The 27,314-nt window shown below is 40.8% G+C and overlaps 1 protein-coding gene and 1 long non-coding RNA gene across 2 annotated transcripts in view; one reads left to right on the top strand and one right to left on the bottom strand.

Moving 5' to 3' along the window:
- PATL1 (PAT1 homolog 1, processing body mRNA decay factor) overlaps nt 1–10,934 on the bottom strand; it is a 25,870-nt gene extending 14,936 nt beyond the window's left edge. Inside the window, exons 1-7 of the mRNA XM_031459534.2 lie at nt 10,766–10,934; nt 8,691–8,802; nt 2,818–3,035; nt 2,430–2,510; nt 1,641–1,835; nt 607–708; nt 53–142 (exon numbers count right to left, since the gene is read on the bottom strand). Coding sequence (XP_031315394.1) covers nt 53–142; nt 607–708; nt 1,641–1,835; nt 2,430–2,510; nt 2,818–3,035; nt 8,691–8,802; nt 10,766–10,780 — 813 coding nt within the window. The 5' untranslated portion in view covers nt 10,781–10,934. The remainder of the gene's footprint in view (nt 1–52; nt 143–606; nt 709–1,640; nt 1,836–2,429; nt 2,511–2,817; nt 3,036–8,690; nt 8,803–10,765) is intronic.
- LOC116155294 (uncharacterized) lies at nt 10,253–27,314 on the top strand. Its single transcript, XR_004139159.2, has 2 exons — nt 10,253–10,344; nt 26,962–27,314. It is a non-coding gene; the product is annotated as an uncharacterized LOC116155294 (long non-coding RNA).

The raw sequence follows: 27,314 nt of genomic DNA, 5'->3' as shown, positions 1-27,314 counted from the left end.
CCCTTAGGAAAGGAAGAAAGTGCTTTAGGGGTTAAGCTCTTCATGGGCTTACCTGTGCTCCTCCAAGAAGCTGTGCTCTCTGGAGGGGACTGAGAACAGGAGGAACACTAGCGGGGAAAGGGTGACCCAGTAGGGAAGAATTCTAGAAAAGAAAAAATTGTATTCATACTATGAAAACAGGTGAATCAATGTAATAGGGGAACGCAATAGAAATGCAGAATAAACTTGGCTAGAAAAATTCTCAAACTGCGGTTGAGCCACCCACTAAAGGAATATGAAGGAGAGTAACGCTAGATGCTATAAACCACAATGATCATGTAACACGAAAAAGAAAGCAACAAAATGAGGGACTGTAGTAGCAGGAAACCAGACGATTGCCTCAAGTTTGGATTTCTAAAGACAAGAGTTGAGGTTGGAAACAGCTGAACAGGATGAACCACGTCTTCTGACCTGGGGACTGTAAGATCCAGAAACTCGAGTATGGAGATTGTAAATAACAGGTATAATTTGGGAGATGTCTGTATACTAATAGTGATCACACAGTAGCAACCAGAAAGCAGGTGCTGCACACCTAACTTTCGTTAGGCTGTGAAGGGACAGACGTACCGGGACACTGCAGAGCTGGTTCGGAGACATCCTCTCACCATAGGGAGCAGGATACCGCGGTGGCATCGGGGGCCGAACATGGACAGGTTTCGGACACAGAATCTACCAGGACAAAAATATACACAACTACACTCAATGAAATGAGTTTTTCTCTCCCTGTACTCCCTCCCCTCAAGTACTGGCAGAGACACAGAACTCAATGCAAAGCCCTACATCTACGCAAACTGCTATGACTGTGGACTCACACACAGAACCTCTGGTCACTTCCTCTCACGAGTATCAAGCAACGTGCCACCTTTAACTGGCGAAGATTTAGCTAATTCTCCAGTTATCCCCACCCTTCCATGCTATCTGAGGGAGGTGCCAGCAGATATTCTGACTTGCAAATTCTCTCCAAGAGGATAACTTTTGGTAGCAACGAGGGAGATGGAATGATAAGAGAGCTGGAGGATTAACTAAGCCCTATTCTGAAGCCCCTGTGATATGGCCGCCATGCTCAGCTCTTCGTGATACATCATGACTCCACCACTTGAGAGGACACTGAGCCTCATTAGGCCATACCGACACCACCCTCCCCCCATACCTTCCAATTGGCCTTCCTTTTCAGCTGCTGGTTTCAGGTGGAGGAAAGTCTATGGAACAGGACTGCACAGGCTCTAGGGAAAGCAGGGACATCTTCAAGGTAAAAAGGGACGTGGACAGTGCTGTGTCCCCGCTCCCCCCGGCTTTCAGCTACCTCTCTGCCGATGTTTTGGGCAGCCAGCAGAACACTTTAAAAAGGATATTTACACTAAATGTGGCTAACTACCCTTTTCTCCCCCAATTAAAAGGCAGCAGCAACAGGAGCAGCACCAGCACAGGGCATCGGGGAATGTGTCTCTTACTTGCTCTAACTTCTCCTCTAGTTGGCTATTTTTCTTTCTAATCTAATGCCTACCCAAAACTTCCACCCTCCTCCCGGCATCACCGATTTCCCAAATAATTTTGCCCAGATTCCCAATATCCTGGGCTGAGTGCCTGTTAATGAGAGGTACCTGCTGGTTGAAGCTGGGTACAGCCATCTGCTTAGGTGGGGTGCCTATGGGGACAGCTCTAACAGGAGGACTCCCAATGACAGGCGACGTGGACCGCCTTGGTAACGCACGCTCAGAAAGGTCCCGATCATCTTCTGGGCCCTGTGCAGGCCTCTGAGGCAAGGCATATTCTAATACAGACACTGTAGGCATTTCCTAATTGAGGAAGCAGTGTTAAAAAAAAAGTTAGCTAGCTTGAAATGTTTCAATAACCAAAACAGATGCCAAATATTTTGAGAGATTATTTTTTAAACTTTCATTTATTTTTATTTCACATCCAGTAAAATTTACCCTCTTTAGATATGTAGAACTGAATTCTGATAAATGCACAGTCATAGATCTACCACCAAAGTCAAGATACAGAAGTTTCATCACTCCCAAACTCCCGCTCTGTTGTCCCTTTCTAGTCAACCTCTCCCACCACTCCAACCGCTGGTGGACACTGATCTGTTCTCTATCCCTGTAGTTTTGCCTAAAAATGACCTTAAGTCATTCAAATCATAAGCTGTCAAATTTGAGTTCCAATGGCTCCCTTCCAACCAATTCAAAGGAAAGCACAGTCAAGTGAGCGTCACCACAGAGTTGGAGGGAGGCTACAACCGACAGGCACGGCTGTGGGTGCTGGGGGATGGACTCAGCCTAAGACTGGCAAACGACATTCACCTCTACGTTGCTTCAGTAAGGGCAGGGTAAAAACAGGAGCCAACTTTCGGAAACTAGGAACTCTGTATAAAGAGAAAAATTTAATACCTGAGCAAGCAGTGGTCCTCGGATTCGCCTCAAAACTTCAGATCCATCCCAGATGCTGGAATTGAGACTTCCTGGTTGGGGCTAACAGGAAAAGAAAACACATACACAAAGTCTGGAACAGTGTGGGCTCTCTGGGCAACTTCTCTGCTTTTGATGAACAGTGCCCCAAGGGAGCTTAATAGCTTAAGAATAAGAAACCATAGTGTTCTAGAACATACCTTATTTCCCAACCTCATCTCTAGATTTGCTATACCACCAGGAATTATATCACCAAATTTCGATGGGGTACATGTAATTCTCTCAGCATGGTAGATTAAATAAAATGGCAAAGCTCAATACTTCACTCTGACTGTGATTCTGCTAGAGTTCTCAAATCACAGTGACTTACTTGCAACACTGGCCTGGTCTGCACTGCCCTCATGATAGCTGGATCTTCTAGTTCATTTTCGATCACCATCTTACTGAGCCTTTCTGCCAGATTCTCCTCATGGTCACCCAACAAGTCCATCTCATCCCTTCCTCCATTGCCTGTTTGTTCACTAACGGCCACAGGCAGCTTCTCTTCCAATTCAGCCAGGCGCTCATGGGCTTCCTGCCAGTCATCATCTACAAGGAAACCATAAAAAACAGAGTTCATGTTGGATTGGAATGAAAAAGTTTCATAAATTCTTCTGTTAACCAAATGAAGAGAGACATGAAATAAGGTTTAAACTAAGGGGCACACTTAAAGTGGGCTTTTCACTATTGAGAACAACTAACATTCCACCAGGAATAAAATTCAGGCATTTAGAGTAATAGCTTAATATATTATCAATGGTGTCCAAGCCATATTCTGAAACCGATTTCTCAACTGGTGATAGATAAGTACGCTATAACCTGTTGGGTTGAGATTCTGCAACATTTCAGGCAAAAGCTCACTGCATGAGCACACAACTTTCTCTTAGATTATAATTGCCATCTTCTTCACAAGCTTTTAAATTCATTCAGTTCATTCAATTAATATTTGTTGAGCATCTATTACATGACAAGTGTTGTTTCAGGTGCATGGGATATCTCAGTGTACAAAACACACATGGATCCCTGCCCTCCTACAACTTTCTTTTAAGCAGGGAAGAGACAGATAGCAAACAATAAACACAATGAATAAGTAAATTAGACTCTATATTAGAAGATGATATACTACAGGAATATGGGGGAAGAGAGGCAGATTGAAAACTTTAAATAGGATGGTCAGAGGTATGTCTCACCTAGAAGGTGACATGTGAACAAAGATTCAAGAATAAGACCATTAGCCATGTGGATACCTAGGAGAAGAGTGTCTCAGGCAGAGGGACAGTCAGTAAAAAGGCCTTAAGAGCAGAGACTGACAATTTTGAGAAGCAGCAAGGACTGTGTTTGGGTTGGAATGATCAAGGGGGGAGAGCAGAAGAAAAATAAGGTCAAAATGGGGGAGCTCCTTCAGACCCTTAGAGCTACTCGGAAATGGGGGCCACTGGAGGTTTGGATGTGGCTTGACTTTTTGAAAGAATCATGCTGGATGCTGTGATGAAACAAATTTTAGGGGAAAGAGGCAGCGATATTGGAAGCATGAACGTCTGTTAGGAAGCTTCTGCAAGTCTGCCAGGGGAAAGGTGAAGGTAACTGCGACCAGGGTCAGCTCCTGCTCTATGTTAACTGTCTTTGCTATTCCTACACACTTACGATATAGTCTGAAGCACTGACACTAAGTTGCTTCCTAATGTTTTTTAATGCTGATTACGCATTTTTTTGAGTCCCACTACAGGACAGATGAAAATCTTCAGAACCCTTTCACCCCAAACCCATGCATTCTTTGTATATGTTACATATTTTTATTTTTACTTTAGTTTTGTCTTGTACGTCCTATAAAATTCAACAGAGAGAGATAACAGGTAATTCCCTCCATAATTAACATAGAAACACAGGATTCTGAAGAAGTGTCCTTCATGACAATCCTTCCCATATAATTTTTCTGTATGTCTCATTTAAAGGAGAAGGAAGAACTGGAAGCAAGACAAGAAAAAAGTGCCTGGTGTATATTAAGGGCGTAATAAACGGTAGCCACTTAGAAAAAAAAAAAGACTTAGGCTTTCTGAGGTGCTCATGCACAATTTGTTAAAATTATCTTTATTCTTTTTTCCCATTTACAAATACATGTTTGTTAAAAAATTTAAACATCCCACAAATACATACCCCAGAAACTGGAAGTTCCCCATAACTCTACAGGTATGTTAAATTTTTTACAGTGCAAACACATAACTACTATTAATAATGTTATCTCATTCTTTTTCATATCTATATAAGATTCTATTCTGTTGATTAACTTATCTCTTACTGATGGAAATTTGGATTATTTGCAAATTTTTATTAATTTTTTTATATTGCAGTATAGTTGATTTACAGCAGTATATTAATTTCAGGTATAATAATTAATACTGCAATGAATATTATACATATTTTAACATCATAAGCAAATATTTAAGTAGGCTAAGTCTCTTTCAAGGTCAGATTATAAACATTTAAAATTTGCTATTTTTATTACACAACAATGTATCACATAACAATAGTGATCCAAAAAGTGAGGGAAGTGGGACTTCCAAATCTGTAATTTGGTATGATCAGAACCACCGTCTAGCCTTTGGGCACTGTGGTACATTTGAATATACTACTTGTGGTAAAGGGAAAAAAACCTTCTTTAGATGAAAATTACAGTACTAATTTAAATCATCAGTTATTTAAAAAAAATTCTTAAAGAACAGTGTAATTAAAAAATCAATTGTGACATTAATATTTGTGTCATCTTTGCTAAGGAAGTCCCGTTTTGAAGGATCAATTGTTTTTTGCAATTTTACTGACTCAGCAATGCTAAAAAATGGGAGTTTATAATTCTGAATTAAGGAATTTTTTTAAAACATTTATTTCCCAAATTTAAGAAATCTATTTTTTGATGGAGTGATTCTAATGCAGTAGAGTTCTAATTTGCATTGTCTTTATTCATCACTTCTTGTACTGTTTACTAACCTTACTGGATCCTATCAAAGATGCGTAATCTATTTGTCCTTAATAATTAATTTAAAAAATACTGGTTAAATAGCCATAATTTGTGAGAATGGCTCTGTTGTGAACTGTTACTTTTTCAAATATGTAAGCAAAGAAACCTATGCCATAGAATACCATCATCACCATTTTAGGTACTTCTAGCTCTTGTGAAAAACCATCTGAAGCAATAATATCAGAGATCACATGCTCTTAGTATAGGAGGATACTTAACTCTCCATCTTTTTCAAATGACCTAGAAATATAGTTACTTAGATATGTCAATGCTTGATCTCAACCCATACTGGTCAAAATGATAAAGGGTATGAAAAAAAAATAACAGAGATATGAAGGGAAAGAGATGCCTGTTTTCCTTCAATTAATTAACCTATACCCTGGTGTGGGTTACTGAATTCCTGGCTGCTTCTATAAACTTAAACTTGCAGTAATTTCCCTGAAGTCTGTCTCAGGAAGATTTCTGAATAAAAACAAAATGAAAAAGAAGCAGAGGTGATTTAATTTTATGGCAATCTCAGTCCCCAAAGATTCTAGTAGCTATCAAAAAAAGGGAAGTAGAAAGAATAGGGAGCCCTTCCAAGTAGAGGCAGGAGATTCCCAAAGATTCCTCAACGACTGTTTAAACTTAACTGGTAGTTCACAATGATTGCATTTATAGTTACTTAACCTCTCTGGCACTTTCCTTCTGCATTTGTTAAAATGAGGATAATAATAGTGCCTACCTCACAAGGTTGCTATGAGGGTTAAAAATATACGTAGAATATTTAGAATGGTCCCTAGCATATAATAAGCACCCCGTAAGTGTAAGCTTTTATTTTTGGAAAATGAGTTGAGATTACTGTGGCCCATTTATTGCTCAAAGATGATGCAAACACTTCTCTATGCAGAAGACAGTGACTAGTTTCTTAAGGAAAGGTGACAAGAGCATTTGTAGGCAATGACTTTAAATAACTACTGCTCTAACAGGAATTATTTAAACATTCACTCCTTGAGTTAAAAACCATTAGGCCAAAACATATGTCATCCATCTGACATTTGACCTCCTGGTTTAAATTCTCTATACCAGCTGTATACCTGTAGAGGTATATTACACAAGTTATAGGTGGCTTAGAAAGTAATTTTCTTTTTATAAATCTGTATAGTATTTACATCAAGATGTTGTAAGAAACAAAGATCTTAACTTTACAATTTAAGTATATTATACTCTCAATGGAAAGGGCAATCTTTTCTCCATTATAAACTTTGTTGACCAAGAAGTCCTTAATCACCCTTACGCCTTAGGCCACCAAGTGGGCCAACCGTATGCTATTTCACCGCCTTTACTTTTTAACACCTTTTCTTTTACCATGTAACCTTAGGGGGCTTCTTCAATGTATGTGTACTTTTCTCTTTTCCATCATACAAAACACAGTTCTGCACACTCTAAAATCCTTTAAAGGCAACAGTTTTCCCACCTTGTGAGAAACGTGGAAACTCGGAAAAAAAAAGACCATCTGCAACACTCTGGAAGTCAATGAGAGGGCAAGACTATTCCTCTTCTGTCCAGGCTCAAGACTGAGGACATTTACTATGTCGCCTAATCTTAATATATTCCATTTGAACAAATTTCATTTTAATACAGACAAATTTACTAGAAAAATGGTAGCATTCAGTATAGTATTTTGAGAAAAAGAGTTCAAGAAAGAAGCACACACTGTTTGAAGCTTCTATTGTATTCTATAGGTTATTACTCAAGTTTCAAATACATTTGCAATTCACATCAGTTCCCTGCTTTTGTAATTCTATTCTACGTCCCTTTCCCTGTGATCTCCATGGAGAGAGAACAGCATCTTAGCTCATGTCATCCTCTTGGACGATCTCATCTCTTAAACTATGGCAGTAATCCAAAAGGTCTTTGGTTCCCTTTTGTAGTGAGTCTCGCTTCTACCTTAAATGCTTCTCTTGCTGTTCCCAATAGCGGCAGTTTTAGCTCTCCACTGAATTTTGTAAACCCTGATTGGAAATAGTATACACTTTCATTTTTGCCAAGTAATTCAACTCAGTCTAAGCTTTAATAAATTTAAACTGTTTAGGTCTGCTGCAAAACCAGTAACCATTACAATACCTTTAAGATCTCTTACTTGTTTTTGATATTTCAACTTTTAGGATACCCTACTACTGCTAAATTTCCTCTTCTTCCTTATTACTTAACTTTGAATATTTGTTGCATATTCCAAAGAGCTCCCACATATTCACACAACCCAATATAAACACAATTACTGCTGCTTTTCAACACCAAAGTCAAAGATATTTGCATTCACCCTCACCTGTTCATTTTTTAAAAGAACAGTTTAATTTTAACTAATTAGTATACTTGTTCTAGGATCCCTAATTCTCGATCTTTATCATGTAAGATGGCTCCCTAAATCTCCCATCTCTAATTATAACTCTGTGGCCTCTAGTTTAGTGTGGATCTTTAATTTTTTAAACTTTTCCAACTCTCAGAATATTTATTTATATCCAGGGATGAGAAAATTTCATCTGTGCATAGCACTTTTCTAACTCGTGAAGACTTTCCATCACCAAAATTCTTGGAATAAAAAACTTTACTCTACTGAATATATTATATGACAAGAGCTGGGTCATGCAACATACTATTGATGAACTGAATTTTAAAACATATATATCTGAATCTAAGCTTTTTCCTAGTCCATTAGTTTTCCTTAAGTTACATGTTCCACAAACAAAAATATCCCTCTTTTAGAATTCTTTTAAGCCTTTGTAAAATGTCTACTTCCCTAACCATTTGAATTCCTATAGTATCAACTTAGAGCCATAGATCACAAAGTTGGAAGGGTCAAGGCTTGGAAAACACTTGGTTTTATAAGTGAAGCAAAAAGAGGCCAGAGGAGCAGGGTAGGTGTTTTGAGTGAAGACTAGACTATTCTTTTTTGGGGGTTGGGGAGGGGTAATTAGGCTTACTTATTTATTTATTTGTTTGTTTATCTTAATGGAAGTACTGGGGATTGAACTCTACCACTGAGCTTTACTCTCCCCCGCAAGACTAGACTATTCTGACTGAGACTAAGAACAGAACAGTTTTGCCAACTCTGTGAACAAGGTTATTTCTAAGACAAAAGCACTTATGAAAGAAGTATTTGAAAAGAGCAAGAGACCAAGATGACATCTGAAAAGAAATATGTCACTTACCAACTGCACCTGACCCAAATGTATCGTCGTTGAATTGATCAATCTCTTCATCTTCCTCTCCCAGGCCCTGAAATGCATCTTCATCTTCATCCAGAGGACAATCCTCCAAAGACTAAAACAAAGGGAAAGAGGTTATTAGCTACTTATGAAGTTCACAATCTCATTTTTTAAATGTTATAAAAATATTCTTACCTTCCCAGTCAACACAATAGCTTTATTATGACTTTTTGTAAAGATGGCATTTTTTCCATCCCCCAATTTCTCTGACATTGGAAGATTTTGGTATCTTTTGAGTTTTTCTAGCCTATCCTATTTCAGTTAACTTCCCCCCACCCCAAACTTTCATTTCTCTCTTTATCAAGAGACTAATAATAGCATTTCCTTATGCAACCAAGAAATTAGGTCTGCAACTTCCTTTCCATCATTGGTTAGAATAGTAATGGCAACTGAAAAATGAACACTTTACTATTTTGCTCGAGTTTTATATGTATTTTTCAATGAAATTCTCATCTTCCCCATATTCATGTCATCTTTCCAACTATTTTATTATTCCCTTTTAAAGCTTTCTTTTCACTTTTCATTCTTCTTCCCTTCTGCTTTCCTATGGGTCCAAACTTTGGTGATAAAACAGAAAGCTAAGTTTTCAATCACAATTAAGTGAATTCTCAAAAAGCTGTGCTGTGGCCAGTTCAAGTTCTGGCTCTACTCTTACAAGTGGTGCCAACCTGGGCAAGTCACATTTTTTCTGATTAATTCATTAAATACCCCTTGAGCATCTCAAGCTCTGTGTTAGGCTCTAAACCACAGCCTCTTAAGTGGTAATGCAGGGACAATACCACCCACCTTGGAGAGCTGTTGTGAGGATCAAATGAGGCAAATATTTAGGCAGTGTGTATCGCTCAACAATGCTAGGTATCACCATAACAATTGAGGTGTTTTCTATTTTAAATATGCCCTCCCTTCCATCTCAGTTTTAATCTGATTTATTTTCCCAGTTTTCTTGTCTTTTGCCAACTTTGCCTAAGGCATCTCATCACCTCTCTCCATGCATATATAAAGTCAGTTTAATCATGGGCCATCCCTATCAAATATCAAGTATATGTGTCCCCAGTTTTCAAAGACAGAATAGGAATTCCACACCCTCTTTGCAGGCATATTTGTGATGTATCTTGCCTGGCTACCTCTTAGCTAGGCTGTTCCCAAAGGAAAGGTTAGGCCAAAGGGCCCTTCTACCCATCTGAAGTCCTCCCAAACTCATAAAGCAAGCATGCAACTACTTTCACATCAGAGGCAACTTTCAAAAGCACTCCCAAATCACAAAGATCTACTTAATCAAAGCACTGCGTTTTAAATTGGAAAGATTCTTAGGGATCATCTAGACAAACCCTTTAATTCTACAAATCCAGAAACTATGTCCAGTGATTAGGAGTCGCTAAAGGTCATACAGCGAACTAGTGACGACGTCAGGGCTCTCGACTGTTGCTACATCCCCGGGACCGGCACCAAAACCACGTCTCCCTCCACTTGTCCAGAAGAACTTCTGCTGGACACGCCCCCTCCCAACTCGGAGGCCTCTTTAGTAAACAGTCTTCGGCCCCAGTCAAAGGGCAAGTCCAGGCCCCCGTGACCCGATGGTTGTCTGTGTGTAGAGGGTGTAAGTAATTGGAGGGGAGGTGGTTTCGGGTCCAGGGCGGGAAACACGTTTCTGGGCTCTCACGGGTGACTCTTCCTCGAGAGACACCAGGTGGGTGCAATGCTCTGCACTCCGCTATCCTCCAGGGGTGTGGGGGGGTGGTCTGGTTACAGCACTTAACGGCCCTCCCTACCCCAAAACAGAGGTCAGCTCTCCCCAGCAGCAACTGATAAGCCAGTCCCGCCCCCCGAAGCCAGCTCCCAGCCCTCGGATTAAACCTGTGACCCCAGACCCTAAGCACTCCGCTCGGTCCCTCGGGTCCCGCCGCCCGCCCCCTCCCCCACAGGAGCTCGGGACGGACGCGCGGGGGGGTGAGAAAGAAAAAGAGAGAGGGGCGCGGGAGAGAGGGAGGGAGGGGTCACTTCCGGTCGCCACAGCTCACCTCGTAGCGGAACATTCTTGGGGAGGGGGGGGAGGGAGCGGGGAGGGGAATGGGGGAGGGAGGGAAGAAGCGCTGACTCTCCGGGCTCCTCCGCGCACGGGTCCTCCACCGGCTCGCGACCCCTGGCCGCCGCCGTACGCCGGAGCGTGCGTGGGAACGTGCGCAGGCGCGACTTGGGGAGGGCGGCTGCCCCGCTCGGCGCCCGGCGGCGGCGGCTGCGCGGGGACAGATTTGGCGTCCCGCTTCCTAGTCTCAGCGGCGGGAAGGAGGTCCCGTGGCGAGAGACTGCGCACGCGCCGCCCGTCGGGGGCTTCCTCGCGATCCAGACTTGTAGCTCCGCCCCCGGCTTCTCCACGCCCGCCCTGCGCTCAGTTTCGAGTCACGAGTTTTCCGTCACCGACGGGGCGGAGAAAACCCTTGTGATTGTCACAGGATATGGCTTTGAAGAGTCCCAGGTTATGCCTGGCTGGGCTGGGAGAAATGTAAATTCCTGGGCTATTTTTCCAACGTCCAACACGGTCTTCGGGTTGCTTGGCGTCCTCACAATATGCGCCGAGTGGCGGGAAAAAGTAAAAGTTCGGGTCACCAAGGGGGGCTGAATTCAGCGGCACGTCACCCTCTGAGTCAACGGCAGGTCAGGGCAATGATTTATGTGTCTCAAAGTGATGAGGTTGCCCGTTAAAAAAAATTAAAAAAAAAAAGCATTTTTCGGGAGGTTCAACCCGAGAAGTATTTTTAGGTCCCAGGCCCTCCAGGCATGTGGAGTGGCCAAAAAGGGCAGCCCAGCCGTGGGCAGCAGGGTCCTCGGGGATGAGTGCGCCGCTGGGTGACGCCCTTAGAAGTGTCGGCACCCAGGTGCCAGAAGTCTGGTGGTTTGTAACCTCCGCCAGCAGCTCCCCATACCCCTTAAGCGCTCGGAACTCTCTTTTCCCTTAAGGACTAAGCTTGCACCACGACGAATTAATTCTTGTGCATTTCGCATCTCCTTTCTCCGGTTGTCTTAAAATACAGCCTCGCCTAGGAAAGGCTAGAGTAAATTCCTTACGTGTTAGTGCGATCAGAGTCTGGGTAGTGGAGACTTTGGATTTGGAAATAGAAATTCTGGGTGGGAATCAGTGCTTTGCCACTGGCTCTCAGAGTTGGGGCAATTATCTAACATGTTTGGGCCTTAATTTCTTTGTAAAATGCGTTTAATGATACCTGCTTCACAGAGTAGTGGTTGAGTGGCGTGATGATTCTAATACTACTTTTACGGCTGATTAATGTCTGTGCCTTTCGCCACCCTTGTGAGGTAGGTACTAATGTTTTCTCTACTTTATAGATGAGGAACCTGAGGATTAGAAACGTTAAGTAATTTATCCTGATCCGCTCAATGGCAAGTAGATGAAGCGGGCGACCAAGGTCTCTTGGATTCCAAAAACCCAATCTCTTAATCACTGTGACAGTTTAACAAAAGCAATTGTTTACATGGGCCAAGGCTAAACCTTAAAGAAGTGGAGCAGGCCAAGGGTAAGATGATAATTAGTTTTCAAGCCTGCGTGGAACATTACAAAACTTCGTGTACTAGGTAACAGCAAGTCTAAACAATGACCAACGAATTGATGCCTTATAGACCAAGGTTTGGCAGACTGTGACCCGCAGCCAAATCTGGCCAGCTGCCTGTTTTTGTAAGTGAAGTTTTGTTGGAATACAGCCACCCTCATTTATTTACATATTGTCTCTGGCTGTTTTAGGGCAACAAAGGCAGAGTTGAATACTTACAATGGAGGCCATTTGGCTCGCGAAGCCTGAAATATTTGCTGTGTGGCCCTTGATGGAAGGAGTTTGCTGGTTCCTGATGTTGCAGGTCATGTTTGCTGATGATTATGTTAGAAATCAGAAATTAAAAAAAAAAAACTAAACTCCACTCTAACTAATGGACTATTTAGGAAAACATAATGGAAAGTAGGAAATATTTAGAACGGAATGATAAATTTATTAATGTTTAAAGACTTTTAGGATACAGCTAAAGCAGTTTAAGAAATTGGGAAAGACTGAATATAAATGAAATACAGGATAATCTCAAAGGAGAAGAAAAGAAATAATAAAGAGCAGAAATGAAAGAAACAGAAAACAAGGTGTCTTAGAGATGATCAATAAAATCACCTGTTTTTCTCATGCAACAGCTGTCTTCGAGGGAGATTAATGAGCGTCCCTTTAAATGAATAATTTATTTTTTTCAGCTGTGTAATAGGCCTGTTATTAAGATGGAGGGGGTACAAATTCTTTTCACAAGTCATTCTTTAAGGTATGAGGTCTCTGGAGAGTGTCCTTTGGGTAAGTGGGAGAAAGGTCTCTCCTGCATGCCAGGTAGATGGAAAAGGCTTTTGACAGCTGAGGGTGGACATCAGTTAGGGAAGGCCACTGTGCTTTCTTTGATATTGTCTGTCGTTTCTCCAGAGGTTGTGAATAATCCATTGTGATAGTTACAGATTCTATACAGTCTTCATTTTTATATCAGACTGTTCTGCCAGCAACAGGTGGGTTCTATTTCCACCATTCCTTGATCTGGACTGGATTATGGTAGAGTATGCGGGAGCTGATGCCATTTCTGTGTCTGGTCTTTAAGAAGATTGACAGCGTAAGTCCATGTAAGAAACACAAAGGAAGATCTCTTACCTTGCTGAAGAGATCACATGGAAAGGCCCTGAGACTACACAGAGAAGGAGAGGGGTCTGGCTGGATGCAGCTTACCAGCTACCCCAGACATGAATGAAGCTGTCTTGGACTCTCTGGATCAGCTCGGCTACCAACGGAACATCATCAAGTGACCTCATTCAGTCCCACGTGGAACAGAAGAATCACTCAGCTGAGCCTTTTCCAAATCCCTGACCCGTAAAATTGTGGTACTATAATAAAATGGTTGTGGTTTTAAACCACAAAATTTTGGAGTAGTAGATTACTCACTAATAGGTAACTGGAACCAGTCTGTTTAGAAAAATTATACACAACTTGGAAGTAAGGAAAAAGGATTATTGTGTGTTCTTTCCATTGTCTAACAAGACTGCTTAAGGATCATTTGAAGTTCTGGAGGAGGCAACTTATTTGACTTAGTATTTATTATTAGTGAGATCCCAGACTCAGTAAAATCAGATGTTAATTTGTAGTGGATTGCTAAATTGCAAATTATTTTTGTCCAGTTGATATGATTTCATTTTGAATAGAAAAGATAATCCCTAAGGGGACAGTTTTATTACCTTGCCAGATATTAACTGGCATAATATTTGAGTCTCATTCCAGCATTCTTTTTCCCACTAGGTATAGTTCATACTTTTTTCTTCTTCCTCTTCTTCCTCTTCCTCTCCTCCTCCTCTGCCCCCTCCTCTTCCTCTTCCCCTTCCTCCCCCTCCTTCCCCTCCCCCCTCCCTTCTTCTTTTCTCCTTCTTCTTCTTCTTCCTTTTTTCTTTTTAAGTGGCTAGCTTTCCAATTCTTTTTTTCCATTAAAATATAGTGAATTTACAATGTTGTGTTAATTTCTGGTGTACAGCAGAGTGATTCATTTATACATATATATATGTTCCTTTTCATATTCTTTGCCATTATAGGCCATTACAGGGTATTGAATATAGTTCCCTAGTTCATAGTTTGTTGTGTCCTCTTTTGAACCAGCTTTACCCTCCTGCTGACTCTCTCATTAATGAGATAAGTAAATGACACACACTCACGTTGGAGACTGAAGAAGAGGCAACCACTTCGGATTGGTAGGTGATAGGAAGAACCAACAAGGCAAGAGAACATCTTGGGCCGCCGTCAGACAACTCTGTCTGTGCACCCACCTGCCAGAATCTTAATAGAGCTCTTAACAGGGTCCAGGCTTGTATACTGTACAGGTGGCCTTAACACCTTACTTTCTTGTCCTTGAGAATAGCTCGCACTGTGCGAATGGTGGGTGGAGCATACATTGCAAAGACAGGGAAGGCGGTGAAGAGCGTCCAGTTGCCAGGGTCCAGTTTGTGGGTCAGCCAGTAATCCTGTCTTTTCAATGATTGCCTCCAACATCTCCTAAAAATGTTTCAGAGTCTATTCTGTAAGAAGTTATGAATCTGTTGTGTAAAATGTCTTGGGCAGGGCCTAGGTACTTTCTTAGGTGAGTTAAGTGCTAAACTGTCATATGTTAGTTTACTATTGCTACTGTAACAAATCATGACAAACTTAGTGGGTTAAAACAACACAAATTTATTCCTTCATAGTTCTGATGGTCAGAATCTAAAATGGGTTGTGGTACTGTGTTCCTTCTGGAAGCACTGGGAGAGAATGTATTTTCTTACTTTTTTTAGTTTTTTTAGGGGTTTCTTGCATTCTTTGGCTAATGGCCTCATCCTCTATCTTCAAAGCCAGCAGCATTGCATCTTCCAAACTCTCCTTCTCTCTCTCTCCTTCTGTTGTCACATTTTCCTCTCCCTCCCCTCTCTCTCCTCTTATAAATAATCTGTGATAACTGTGGGGCAACTGCATGATCTAGGATAATCTCATCTCAGGATCCTTAATCACATCTGCTAAATCCCTTTTACCATATAAAGTAACATGCACAGGTTCCGGGGGTTGCGACTTGGGGGACCAATTTTTTTTCAGCCTGTAATATGTGTGACCCTTTGGGATTATTCAAAATGATTTTTGGTAGTATAATGAGAAACCATTTTAAAGTTTAAGTGTTTTGTATACTATTTAAAGATGGAAAAAAAAGATTTCACTAGATGAAATGATGAAGGACCATTTATGGGAGACTCGAGAATGAGTAAGAAAACATACAGGCCCACCGTCCTGCCATGGATCCCAGAAGGGGCAGCTCAGAGCTGCTCAGGTCTTGGTAGTAAAGGTGGTTTGTAGGGACATCGCTCCTGTGTTAGTATGTGATTGGCTGTCACGTAGAGGTGAGGAAGTACGATGGTTTGTTGGCGTAGATCTGGAAGACAGAGCCAGAAAGCCGGTTCGTTGCACGTTTTTCTATGACTGAAGGGAGAGAGGAGGGCCGTTGCCCCCATTATTTCCTTTTGACTGAGCATCATGGAGCAGAGGTGGGGGCCTTGGGAACTGTTCCTCTCATCATTTACACAATTCAGGAGAGGGATGATGGTTTTCTCCTTTCCAGCCTCTTCCTCGTGAGAATGAGTGATTGAGGGCGGAAACTATTTCTTCTTCAGCATTTCATTCTCTACGCAACACTTAACAGCACTTAATAGTACTTGTTCAAGCATTTCTGAGTTCTTTTAAACCAATATATAGAAAAGATGTGGCAAAATGACTCCACCTGCTGGTTCATAGGCAGTGTCTTCACACACTATACCTTGTAGGTCCAGGTCCTCTTCAGGTATCTTCTTACCTTGATTTCTTGTGGTTCCTGTAGAGTCATCAAACAGGGTTGGCTGGCAGTATCCCATTAAAAATATATCCTTGCCCACTTTGCTGGCAATAACTGGTACTAAAGAAATGAGGGTGGGGAGGGCAGGACAAGAAAAAAGGGTCAGGAGTAAGGGAGGAAATCCTGGGAAAGCTTAACAGCTCCTACCGCCTCACTCCCTGTCCAACACCTTGGCACCCCCTATGCCTGAGGCTTCCTGGTGCTCTGTTTCTGGCATTAGTCAGACTCCCGTTATTTCCCCACACCCAACTGAGGGAGGAGAGGTTAGCTTCTAGTTTCTGACCTTTTCCTGGGGCAGTTGGGAGAAACAAAACAGATTCAGACTGTTTCCTGGGACTGCAACACTGGAGGGACCTTGGCTGTGTTTCTTTGGGCAAACCTTGCGAAAGGAGGAGAAGCTTGTTCAACAAAGCCTGAAAATTTGTCAAAATTCCATAAACACTATTGAAAGTCTGGAAGTATTCTCTTAACAATCATACAGAAGCCTGGCAAAATTACAAGGATGCTTAAGAACTCAGGCACACTTGGCTTCCCTCACCTATTAGCTGACATTTAAGACAGGAAATTTTTGATCGGGGAGATGTTTGCATTATGGTTTTCTTTTGTTTCCTCCCTATTAAGTGAGTTAGAATATCTAAAATGTAAAACACAAAATATTAGGACTTTGATGGTAGACTTGAAATTATATAATGTACATGGCAAACCATCCCACACTTAGTAGGTTAAAAAAAACAGTAATGACTTATTTTGCTAATGAATCTGCAGTTTGGCTAGGACATGAACGGGAACATCTCATCTCTGCTCCAGGCAGCCTCAGCTGGTACTGCTTGAAGGCTGGGAGTGACCCGGTTGTGAGAATCATGTGAAGTTTTACTCATTCTCTGGTCATACACCTCCAGCTGACCTTTGTTGGACACTTGCTCTTGGAACCCAGCCACCATGCTGTGAAGAAGTAAGAAATCTCATAGAAAGCCCACATGCAATGCTCTGGCTGTAAACCTTTCTAGGGTGTATCTCCTTTTATGACCTAGTGTAGAAAATTACATACCATCACTTCTGCTGTAGTCAATAGACTCACCCAGATTGACGGGAAAGAAAGATGGACCCCACTCTGGGTAGGAAGAGTGTCAACATCATAATGTGAGGAGAGCATGTGGGAAAGAATATGTCATTGAGGTCATTTTTGGAAAATACAATCCATTACAAGGGCCAAGGAATAGGAGATAAGGCTTTTGAGATAAGACAGGCTAAGAAACTGCTGGAAACAAAAGTCAGATCTCACAAGAATGAAGCCAACGTCCAGGGCTCCCACAGCCAGCTGGGCTCATAGCTGCCATCTCACGATGAGGGTGTAAGACCAAGGGATCCCGGATGGCTGCCAACCGATCATAAGCCGAGATACCCAAGAGGAAGACGAAGAAGAACACCTGTGTGCCACAGCCAGTAAAGGAGATGGGTGTTCTCCCCACGGTCAGGAGGTTGACCAAAGCCACAGGGGCAACAGTGGAAGAGGAGAAGTTCTCCAGAACCACCAGGTTGGCCAGAAAGAAATGCCTGGGAGTGTGGCGCAAACGGTCTGCCCAGACAGAAAGATTGTGGCTTTACCGATGAGACTTCCAAATATATCAGCAGGAAAGCCACAAAAATAAACAGTTGAACCTCCAGGATGGATGAAAGTGGAACTGGATTGCTGCAGTTTGGTTTTCATCCCCCATAAAAGTGGCACATTGGATTTTCTAGGACCAAAGAAAGAAATCCGCTAGGAAAGAAAGTGCTGTGTGCTTTAGGATGAAGGTGATGATACTGTTTTAGCACTTAAAGCTTTAAGAAATTTGGAGATGAGTTTATGTTGGCAGGCCACTCTCTGTTCTCACTTGTGTTGTCGGTCAACTCACATTTTCTTTCTTCTTTTTTTTATTTTTAACATTTTTTTTTATTGAGTTATAGTCATTTTACAATGCATCAAATTCCAGTGTAGAGCACAATTTTTCAGTTATACATGAACATACATATATTCATTCTCACATTTTTTTTTTCGCTGTGAGCTACCACAAGATCTTGTATATATTTCCCTGTGCTACACAGTATAACCTTGTTTATCTATTCTGCATATGCCTGTCAGTATCTACAAATTTTGAACTCCCAGTCTGTCCCTTCCCACCCCTCCTTGGCAACCACAAGAATCAGCTCACATTTTCAAGAGAGTTGGCTGAAGTTAACTATGAAGTCTAATCACTGTAAGAGCCAAGTTAATTTGCCCCCTGAAGCAACTGAGCTCAAGATTTTGACTTCATTTTTGTTTTGCAGGAACAAGCAGAGCTAAAAACCCTGAGCCTCTAAACTTATACATTGCCTAGCATTAATATACTGGCAATCAAATATAAAGTCCTAGTGATCTTGATCCCAAGCCCTATAATGTACTTCGGGGTCATAGTGTCCCTTGTAAAGGATGCTTCATTTTTCTCTGAAGGCTTATCTTCCCACAGAGAAAAAGAGGTCAGCTTGTGCCAGTTCTGAAGCACTGAGCATGATGACTTCATTACTGGTTTGTGGTTGCAGAGGAAGTTCTGAACCTTCCAGTACACTGGCCCTCAACTGTAGGCACAACACCCCTGTACCTTTCATAAGCTTTAAATGCTTCTAACCAGAGTCAAGCGAAGTACAGCAGTTTTAGAAACAGCATCAGTACAGACTTCTAGCTTTGGGGACTTTATAAAAATTCTTCTCCCCATCATAATTGGATAATGCCCGCATTCTTATATATGGTCAATCAAGTACAAATCTTGTATACCTTTCTAAAACAAACTTTTATTCTATTTTTATGATCACCTGTTTTATGTATGTCTTATTTCTCATAGATACATAATCTCCTGCAGGGTAAGGGCTGTATCTTTTTCCTCCCCTTCTAATGCCTAAATGTTAGTTGAATACATAAATAATTAATGTCTTTTTCACAGCCTTGGTGGGTTTTCATTTAGGCAGAGCACATGCTCTTGTAAAGGGTGACTTAGGGTTCAAGGGTGGAAAATACTCCTCTTACAAGCCTGGTACTGCTTAATTCTTTTGCGTTTAGAAAACGTGGTCACTGAAAATTTGCCCATCTTATTAGCACTCACTACTTTGATTTAAAATAATTCAGTACTCAAATCTCCAACTGTTTTCGTGTGCAAGGAAAATATCCTCTCTCTCCATCTCCCTGAATCTCTGTTTGAAGGAGATCAGATGGATGTGCATTTCTAATCTGAACACTGCCTTGCTCTGAACCTCACCACAAAAGGGACTGAACACTGGCTGAACAGCTTTCTCTAGACTATTGATTAGCCTAGAATAGACTCTCAAAGGGGAAACTAGAGAATTCGAAACAACGAGAGTCTTGTTTCAGATGCTTTGTAGCTGCTGTCATACCCATACACATTCTTTCCACCCAGCAGTCATCACATAGGTCACCCAAACAGTCATGTGTTTTGTTAATTACTGCTTAGACCTGCAGGCTCATCCTTCCCGGAAGAGAGTTTAGACATTTACTTAAGGGGGTGTATTTGAAGGGCCTCGTAAAGAATCTCGTTCATAAAATTTATTTTTTTTTCCCTGGTAAGAAGAAAATTTACCCAGCTAAAATGAAAATGTGAACTAAGATGGATGGGGGTGGGAATGTAACTTAAGAGAGTCAGATATCATACCTTTGTATCTGTCAGCAGTACCTTACCTGATTTTATTTGCCAGAATCAATTCAGCTTCTCTTTCGGGCCCCAGAAAGAGGTAACATTTTAGAGCACTGTGTGTGGGGGAGGAGAGAGTGACATAAACCTTGGAGAGTGACTAGATGTCTTCCAACAGCTCAGGGACAGTTTGTTAAACACCACTATACGCTTTTTCATTGTATTTATGTCCCACTAGCTTTTTAAATATTCTTAAAATGTTGAGCAGGTAGGGAGATGGCTACTAACACCTTCATCTTGCTGCTGGGGCACAGAAAGTGTGATTGACTTGACTCATCACCTTGTAGTGACTTAGAGGTGGAAGAGAGAGGCTAGCATTTAGATCTCTCTGTACTCCTCAACGATTGCGTAAATCTTGGCTTGATTCTTGTCACCAGGCCATGAACCGTCTGTGATCTTGTCACTGAAAACTCCCAGGGAACACAGGACAAACCAGCAAATGGCTCTTCCCAGGTCAAGTCTTTTATATACATGGAAGAATGACCTTAATGATGCTGGAGGAAAAGATAAAGAGAATTCCACGCAGAATTTCTAGCGAATTCCCTGAACCTACAGGGCATCTGTGGTTGGGATTACTCTAAAAATACTACTGATTCAAATAAAAATTACATGGGTGAAACTTGGCTTAGCCTGTCAGGAGGGGTCAGACATACTCAGAATCAAAGCTGTGGTTACAGGCACCAAAAGCACCAATCTCTGGTTCCTGAAAACACCGTCATGCCAACAGGCCTACAAAATTGGCGATAAAGTCTAGTAGGTTAAGAACTTGAGTCCGGGAGTCCAGCAGACCTGGGGCCATCACCTGGCTCGGCTGTTTACCAGCTGTGTGACCTTGACAGTTTTATCTCTGTGCACTCCGAAGTACAAATAATTAACACCTATCCCATAAAGTTGTCGTAAGGATTAAGTGAGGTAATGCCTATAAAGTGATTTGTACAGTGGCTGGTGTTGCCATTACAAGCTGGCTATTATCATAATTGATTTTACAAAAGCTGTGCTAGTGGCCCTGTGTAATCTTGGATAACATGAGTTCTTATTCTGATAGAATAGAATAGAATAGAATAGAATAGAATAGAATAGAATAGAATAGAATAGAATAGAATATTGTGTAATAGAATATACAATACACTTTATAATAGAGTATAAAATAGAATATTAAAAACCCTGATATAATAGAATATAAAAACCCTGATGATCATTTTTTCCTGCTTTCAGTTCTCTATGTATGTCCTCAAGTCTCAATTTGGTTAGTAGGGTACGGAGGCTGTGTTTCAGCAACAGTGGGATGAGATCACCAAGAATGAGGACAGGAATAGAGAAGAAGGGTCTGAGGACTGGCCCCAGCCCTGGGGCATTTCAATATTTGAAGTCCAGAAAACCAGAAGAATCCCCAAAAGAGACTGAGAAGGAGAGTCAGTGCTATAGGAGGGGAACAGGGAAAGCCAAGAAGAAACTGTTTCAAGCTAAAGGTGTGAGTGATCAACTACATCAAATGCTGCTGCTGAGTCAGGAAAGGAAAACCATCCACTGGATTTGTCAGCACATCGGTAACCTTGGTGAGAGTAGTTTCAGTGGAGTAAGGGCTTGAACGCTCAACTGTGCTCAGCATCACTCACTAATCATCAGGGAAATGCAAATCAAAACCACAATGTGATATCACCTCACACCTGTTGCTACTGTGTTACTAATGGCTATCATCAAAAAGACAAGAAATAATAAATGTTGGTGAGGATGTGGAAAGAAGGGAACCCTGTGTCCTGTCGGTGGGAATGTAAATTGGTGCATCCACTTTGGAAAACATTACAGAGATTCCTCAAAAAATTAAAAATAGAACTACGATATGATCCAGCAATCCAGCTTCTGGATATTAATGTGAAGAAAACAAAACTGCTAACTCAATAAGATATATACACCCCCATGTTCATTGCAGCATTATTTACAACAGCCAAGACATGGAAGCAACCTAAGTGTTCATCAATGGATGAATGGATTTTTTAAACATGATGTATATATACAATGGAATGTTAGCCATTAAGAAAAAGAAAATCTTGCCATTTGTAACAACATGGATGGGCCTTGAGGGCCTTAGGTTAAATGAAATAAGTAAGTCAGACAGAGAAAGACAAATGTCAGATGATCTCATTTATGTGTGGAACCTAAAACAAAACAAAAACAAAAACCCAAGCTCATAAGTGGAACAAATTAGTGGTTACCAGAGGCAAGGGGTGAGGGGTGGGTGAAATGGGTGAAGGGAATAAAAGAGTACAGACTTCAGTTATAAATAAGCCATGGGGATGTAATGTATAGCATGATGACTTCAGTTGCTAATACTGTGTGGTATATTGAAAAGTGGTTAGAGTAAATCTTAGAAGTTCTCTTTACAAGGAAAATATTTGTAACTGTGATGATGAATGTTAACTAGACATGTGGTGATCATTTATCAACATGTATAAATGGCAAATTATGTTGTACACTGAAAACTAATACAATGTTATATGTCAATTATATCTCAATAGTTTTTTTTTCATTTTTAATGTTTTTAATTATTTTCCATTTTTTAATTTATGTATTTATTTTACAATATATTTTTTAAAAGTATAGTTGATGTACATTATGATATATTACAGGTATACAATATAGTGATTCACAAATTTTTGAAGGTTATACTCCATTTATAGTTATAAAATATTGGCTATATTCCCCACGTTGTGCAATACATCCTTGTAACTTATTTTATACCTGATAGTTTGTACCTCTTAATCCTCCACCTCCTTCCATCTTGCCCCTCCCGCTTCTCTCTTCCCACTGGGAAACACTAGTTCCTTCTCTACATCTGGAGACTCATAGTAGATTTTTGTTCAACAAGTATTTGTTTTGAGTGTTTTCTTTGTGCTAGGTGATATATTAGCATTTAAGTTTGCAGTTGACCCGAGAAGTGGAGACAGTAAACAAGAATCTAGAGGAACTGTACCCCAAAGGGGCAGAACTTTGAAACAAAAAAATTTGGGGACTGCTCTTAGTGAGAGGAGAGATTTTAAAAGAAGTAAACTTCATAGGAAAATAGCATCAGTTAATGAGAGCATGAGAGCCGACAGGAAAACCTAGGGAGATTAGGTGTAGATGCTGTAGAAGAGCCAGGGATGAACATGTCAAATTACAGTAAGACTTACAACAACTTAAAAAAGAAACAGTAAATATATTGCAGGCAAACTGAACAAATCAGGTTCAGAATTGGATTTTCTGGAGCCTAGAGCCATTGAAGCTGCCAGTAGAGATAAAAGTCAATATAAGGTCAATATAGAGTTGCCAAAAGCCATAAAGAATGTATGTTATCTTTTTCTCTAAGAGACCAAGAACCGGAGACCAGAGTTGCTGCAGAACTTATCTGGAGTAAAACTGAGACCACGGTATCAAGAAAGAAAACAAAAACTATCTTTACAATCTTTTCTGACATCAAAAAACAAAGAATGAGTTTGTTCTAATTCTTTTCATAATATTCCTTTTAAGAAAAATATCCACAATGAAACTTTCTCAGCCTACCTCTATAAACAGCATCATAACATCATCTCTGAACTTAATGATCAGAAATAGTGGAGAAGTTTTATGTACAGAAGCATGTTCATGATTTGTATTATTAAAAAACTGGAAACGCCTAAATCGTGCAGTTTGGTGACAATGGTTTGATTCTGTATTAATCAGCTATTGCTGCAAAGATGTTGTATAAAAACCTGATCCCAAACCTAGTGACTAATAAGCATATATTTTATGTATTTATTTACTTATTCTTTTCCACGTGTTTGTGCAGGTGACTGTGTGCCAGCTCAGGCAGCTCTGTTTCAGGCTGCAGGTTGGGTAGACTTGGCTTCAGGCTTCGGACTGTGTTCAGGTCTGCCGCACATCCCATGTCTCATTCGGGGATCAAAGTGAAGAGTCATGCTTCCCGGGGCACGGTTTGTTCATTGTGATACAGGAATGTAAGGGGATTAGTCAAACCAAGCGAGCATGTCTGAAATCTGTGCTCCACCAGGTCTGCTAACATCCCATTTGTCAGAGAGAGTCACATGAACAAGACCAGCGTCAGTGGAACCGACCAGTTTACTCTGCCCACTCTGCCCGGTCTAGGCTACAGCCAGGTTACCTGGCGGAGAGAGAGAGTGAGTAAAGAATTGAGAACGACAATCTAAGTCTACCACACACTTTTACAATCATGTAATGAGATTTTTCTTTTTTTTTTTTAAACTTTTATTGTTGAGTGATGTCAAAATGTCCAAGGAGCAAGAAGAGTTCCATAAACCTCTGGGTTCCCGTCAGTCAGCTTCAGTACAATCACCTCCTGGTTTCTCTCCTTTCATCTGTATATCACATATTTCAGGATCTAATTTTAATAGAGATATATACTTTTTAAAGTGTAGTCTTAAAACCTTGAACAAATAATTTCTTAAGAACATGACAGGATCTTAGTTATCAAAAAATATATCAACAATAGGTTTTTAATGACATAAGTGTATATAGCTTTGAGTGAAGGAGGCTAATGTATTAATACAAATATGTTAAAAACATGCTGTAACAACAGATCAAATGGAAATCTAACAATGTTAATAACAGTTGTTCTTTAGTGGTGGGAATAAAGATGATTTTTAAGAACTTTTAATTTTTTATCTGTTTGAACACTTTAATAATTATGGATTACTTTTATAATGAAAATAATGATGTCAAATTTAGATTTAAACATAAACTTAAATTCCTAGGCAAGGCAGTTTACTTATTTGAATGTGCAATCTTCCCTGATATTCCTTTTGCTAGTTTACTGAAAAGGAAGCATAAAAAGTTAGAAAGAACAGTGTACTTGCCATCAGAGGATGTTGGGCAAATCACTCAAACTCATAGAACTTAGATGTACTGCTCATTTACTAAATGAGGGTAATATAATAGCAAACTAGAACAGTTTGGTCTTGAGGATCAAGTGCATGTGAGACCATTTTTTAAACAGAAACTTGCTATACAATTGTAAACTATTACTGTTATTTTTAAGGCCACATTCCTAGCTAGAACCTGAAGGTTGATAAACATGATAGCACATTCTAGACAGCAGGCTGTGGGAAATTGTCTTGTTCTTTAGTTTCATGTGGTCAGTTGGGGAGAGCACTGGGCTGATGACCAGCTCGGCTTGGGTTCTAGGATTGGTATTGACACTAACTTCTGAGAATCCTCCTTCCCTTTTTTTTTTGCAAAATTTAGGAAGTTGGGTTAGATGATCTTTAAGCATCCTCTATCCATGACAAACAAGTGATGGCAGGATACCAACATTTGCTTACAGTCATTAGGTTGATTTGTTTGCTGTCTCCTGGGTTGATACTCATGCAAATCTGTGCAAAACTGGTGAGAGGAAATGGACCGATTAAAATGTGGAATCCAAGTTTTCATAAAGCAGATGACAGAGTAGATCATGGAGTTTCATATTAAGAACCAGGCAATATACCAAAACATCATTTTGGGAACTTGTATGCTGCCTTCAGTGTGAGCTGGACTGAATCAGGGCATTTAAGTTGAAGTTCTGCTCCTGTTCCTTACAACCTGGGTGACCTTAGGCAAATCCCTTAAGTGTCTTGATGCACCATTTCTCATTCTAACAAAGGGGTATTATAATGTCCACTTCATAGGGATTCTGTTAAAAGGATAAAAATGATAATATTCTCTGAAGAGCTTTGCATACAGAAAAGTACTGTACACATGCAAAGTCTCCACTCTGATGGTCAAAGGGGTAGGTATTCTGGAAGTATAGCATTGCCTGTTTTTATTCATCTTAATGAATGTAGCTGGTGAAGGAAAAAAAAAAAACAAAGGCTATGGGTATTAAAAAAAAAAGTAAACAAAAGAAATAATTAGTTTTCAAAACCTGGACAAGAACCAGAAATGGAAGCTGGAGTTTTGAATGTTGACGTTGGAGCAAGAGATTTGTCAGGAGACCAGGGCTTCAGTTCAGCAATTATCCACTCAGATTCATTATCCTGAGCCCTATTAAATGAAGTTAGAACCTTTAGGGATATATATGTGGGCATGTTATAATAATGCTCAAATGACACAGTGTGACCTTAAGGCATAATCATCAGACTCAAGAATAAAATTGAATTTGTGTTAAGTTAACGAAGAGAACTCGGATAATAACTGGAAACAAAGACTCAGCACACATCTAAATAAAGGATGCCAGTTCCCAAATATTGGGATCAGTAGTTCCGAGATATTTACTTGTTTCATGCATTGGCACAACTCATTTTTAAGTCTGTGTACAGTTCATATTCTTTTCCCTCTTCCGCATGTCTGACAAAGCTCTAGTATCTTGGTTATTTTATTCCTTGTAGTCTTGATGCCTTGGGAAGAGTAAATACACTTTTTTTCCCCCCAATGGTAAAATAAACAACTCTATTAGCTCCTCATGGCAGTCCAAATGCCGACCTCTCTCTCTCTGGAGTGCTCATCTCCATCCCCCCCACCCCAGGAAACTCCAGTTCATCTTTCCTCAGATGCGGCAATGCCACATCTTCTGTGAAGTCTTCTTAGGGCACCCATGTTGCTGCCCACCCCCCGCACTGGCAACCACCCGTCTGTTCTCTGTATCTGTGAATTTGCTTTTTTGTTTTTAAAAACATGGAGCGCTTTGTTCCTCTTTTAGTATATGTACTGTAAAGTGAATACTCGTTTCTTTTAAATAATGAGAAAGTCACAGGGCAACATCTTGACTTTCATAAGACCTCAGGCTGAAACCACTTTGGAGCGTGGGGCGGGGGGGGGGGGTGTTTCCCAAGTTAGACGCCCACAGAGTCCTAGCACTTGGTCTCTCTGTCCTACTTGGGAGAAGAGAAGGGTGACTGTGTCCCATTTGTTCACACCCAAGTTGTTCTGTTTCACCTGCTGATTAAGAAGCAGCTAAGAAACTTACCGTCGTGGTTGGAGAGCAGCACAGAAGGCTTCCAATGTGAGAAGAAATGGCCAGAGTGTAGCTAGAAGAAAATAGAAACGGGAGAAGTGATGAAGCAAAGTCAGTGCTTGATATTAACAAGTTTAATCCTCTTGTTTTCTAGATTCTGAGGCTGAGGATTAGAGGATGAAAATGGCCTTCCTAGTTGAAAGCCCTAGAAACCATGTCTCCTGGATCTCAGGATGTGCCTTCCAGACAAGCGATGGTGGGGCCTCTGATGTCTGATCCAGTCCCTGCTGCCTGTTGCAAACACCCGTAACGCCTCATCTTTTCAGAGTCTCAGAGACTCCTCGAATATCCTGGTTTCCTTTGTCGGCCCTGTCCTGTGTCCTCACTTGATTTGTTTTTTCTGGTGTCTTCTGACTCACCTTTTCTTCATTATCCCTTTTCCATTCTGGATAATAGAACTTGTCTGCTTCTAAACACTGCAACACCATAAAAGGACAACAAGATAAA

The sequence above is a fragment of the Camelus dromedarius genome, chromosome 12 (genome assembly GCF_036321535.1).
Source record: "Camelus dromedarius isolate mCamDro1 chromosome 12, mCamDro1.pat, whole genome shotgun sequence".
Lineage (NCBI taxonomy): Eukaryota > Metazoa > Chordata > Mammalia > Artiodactyla > Camelidae > Camelus > Camelus dromedarius.
Note: the sequence above shows the minus strand (reverse complement) of the source record. Positions and strands in the feature narration are given on the sequence as shown.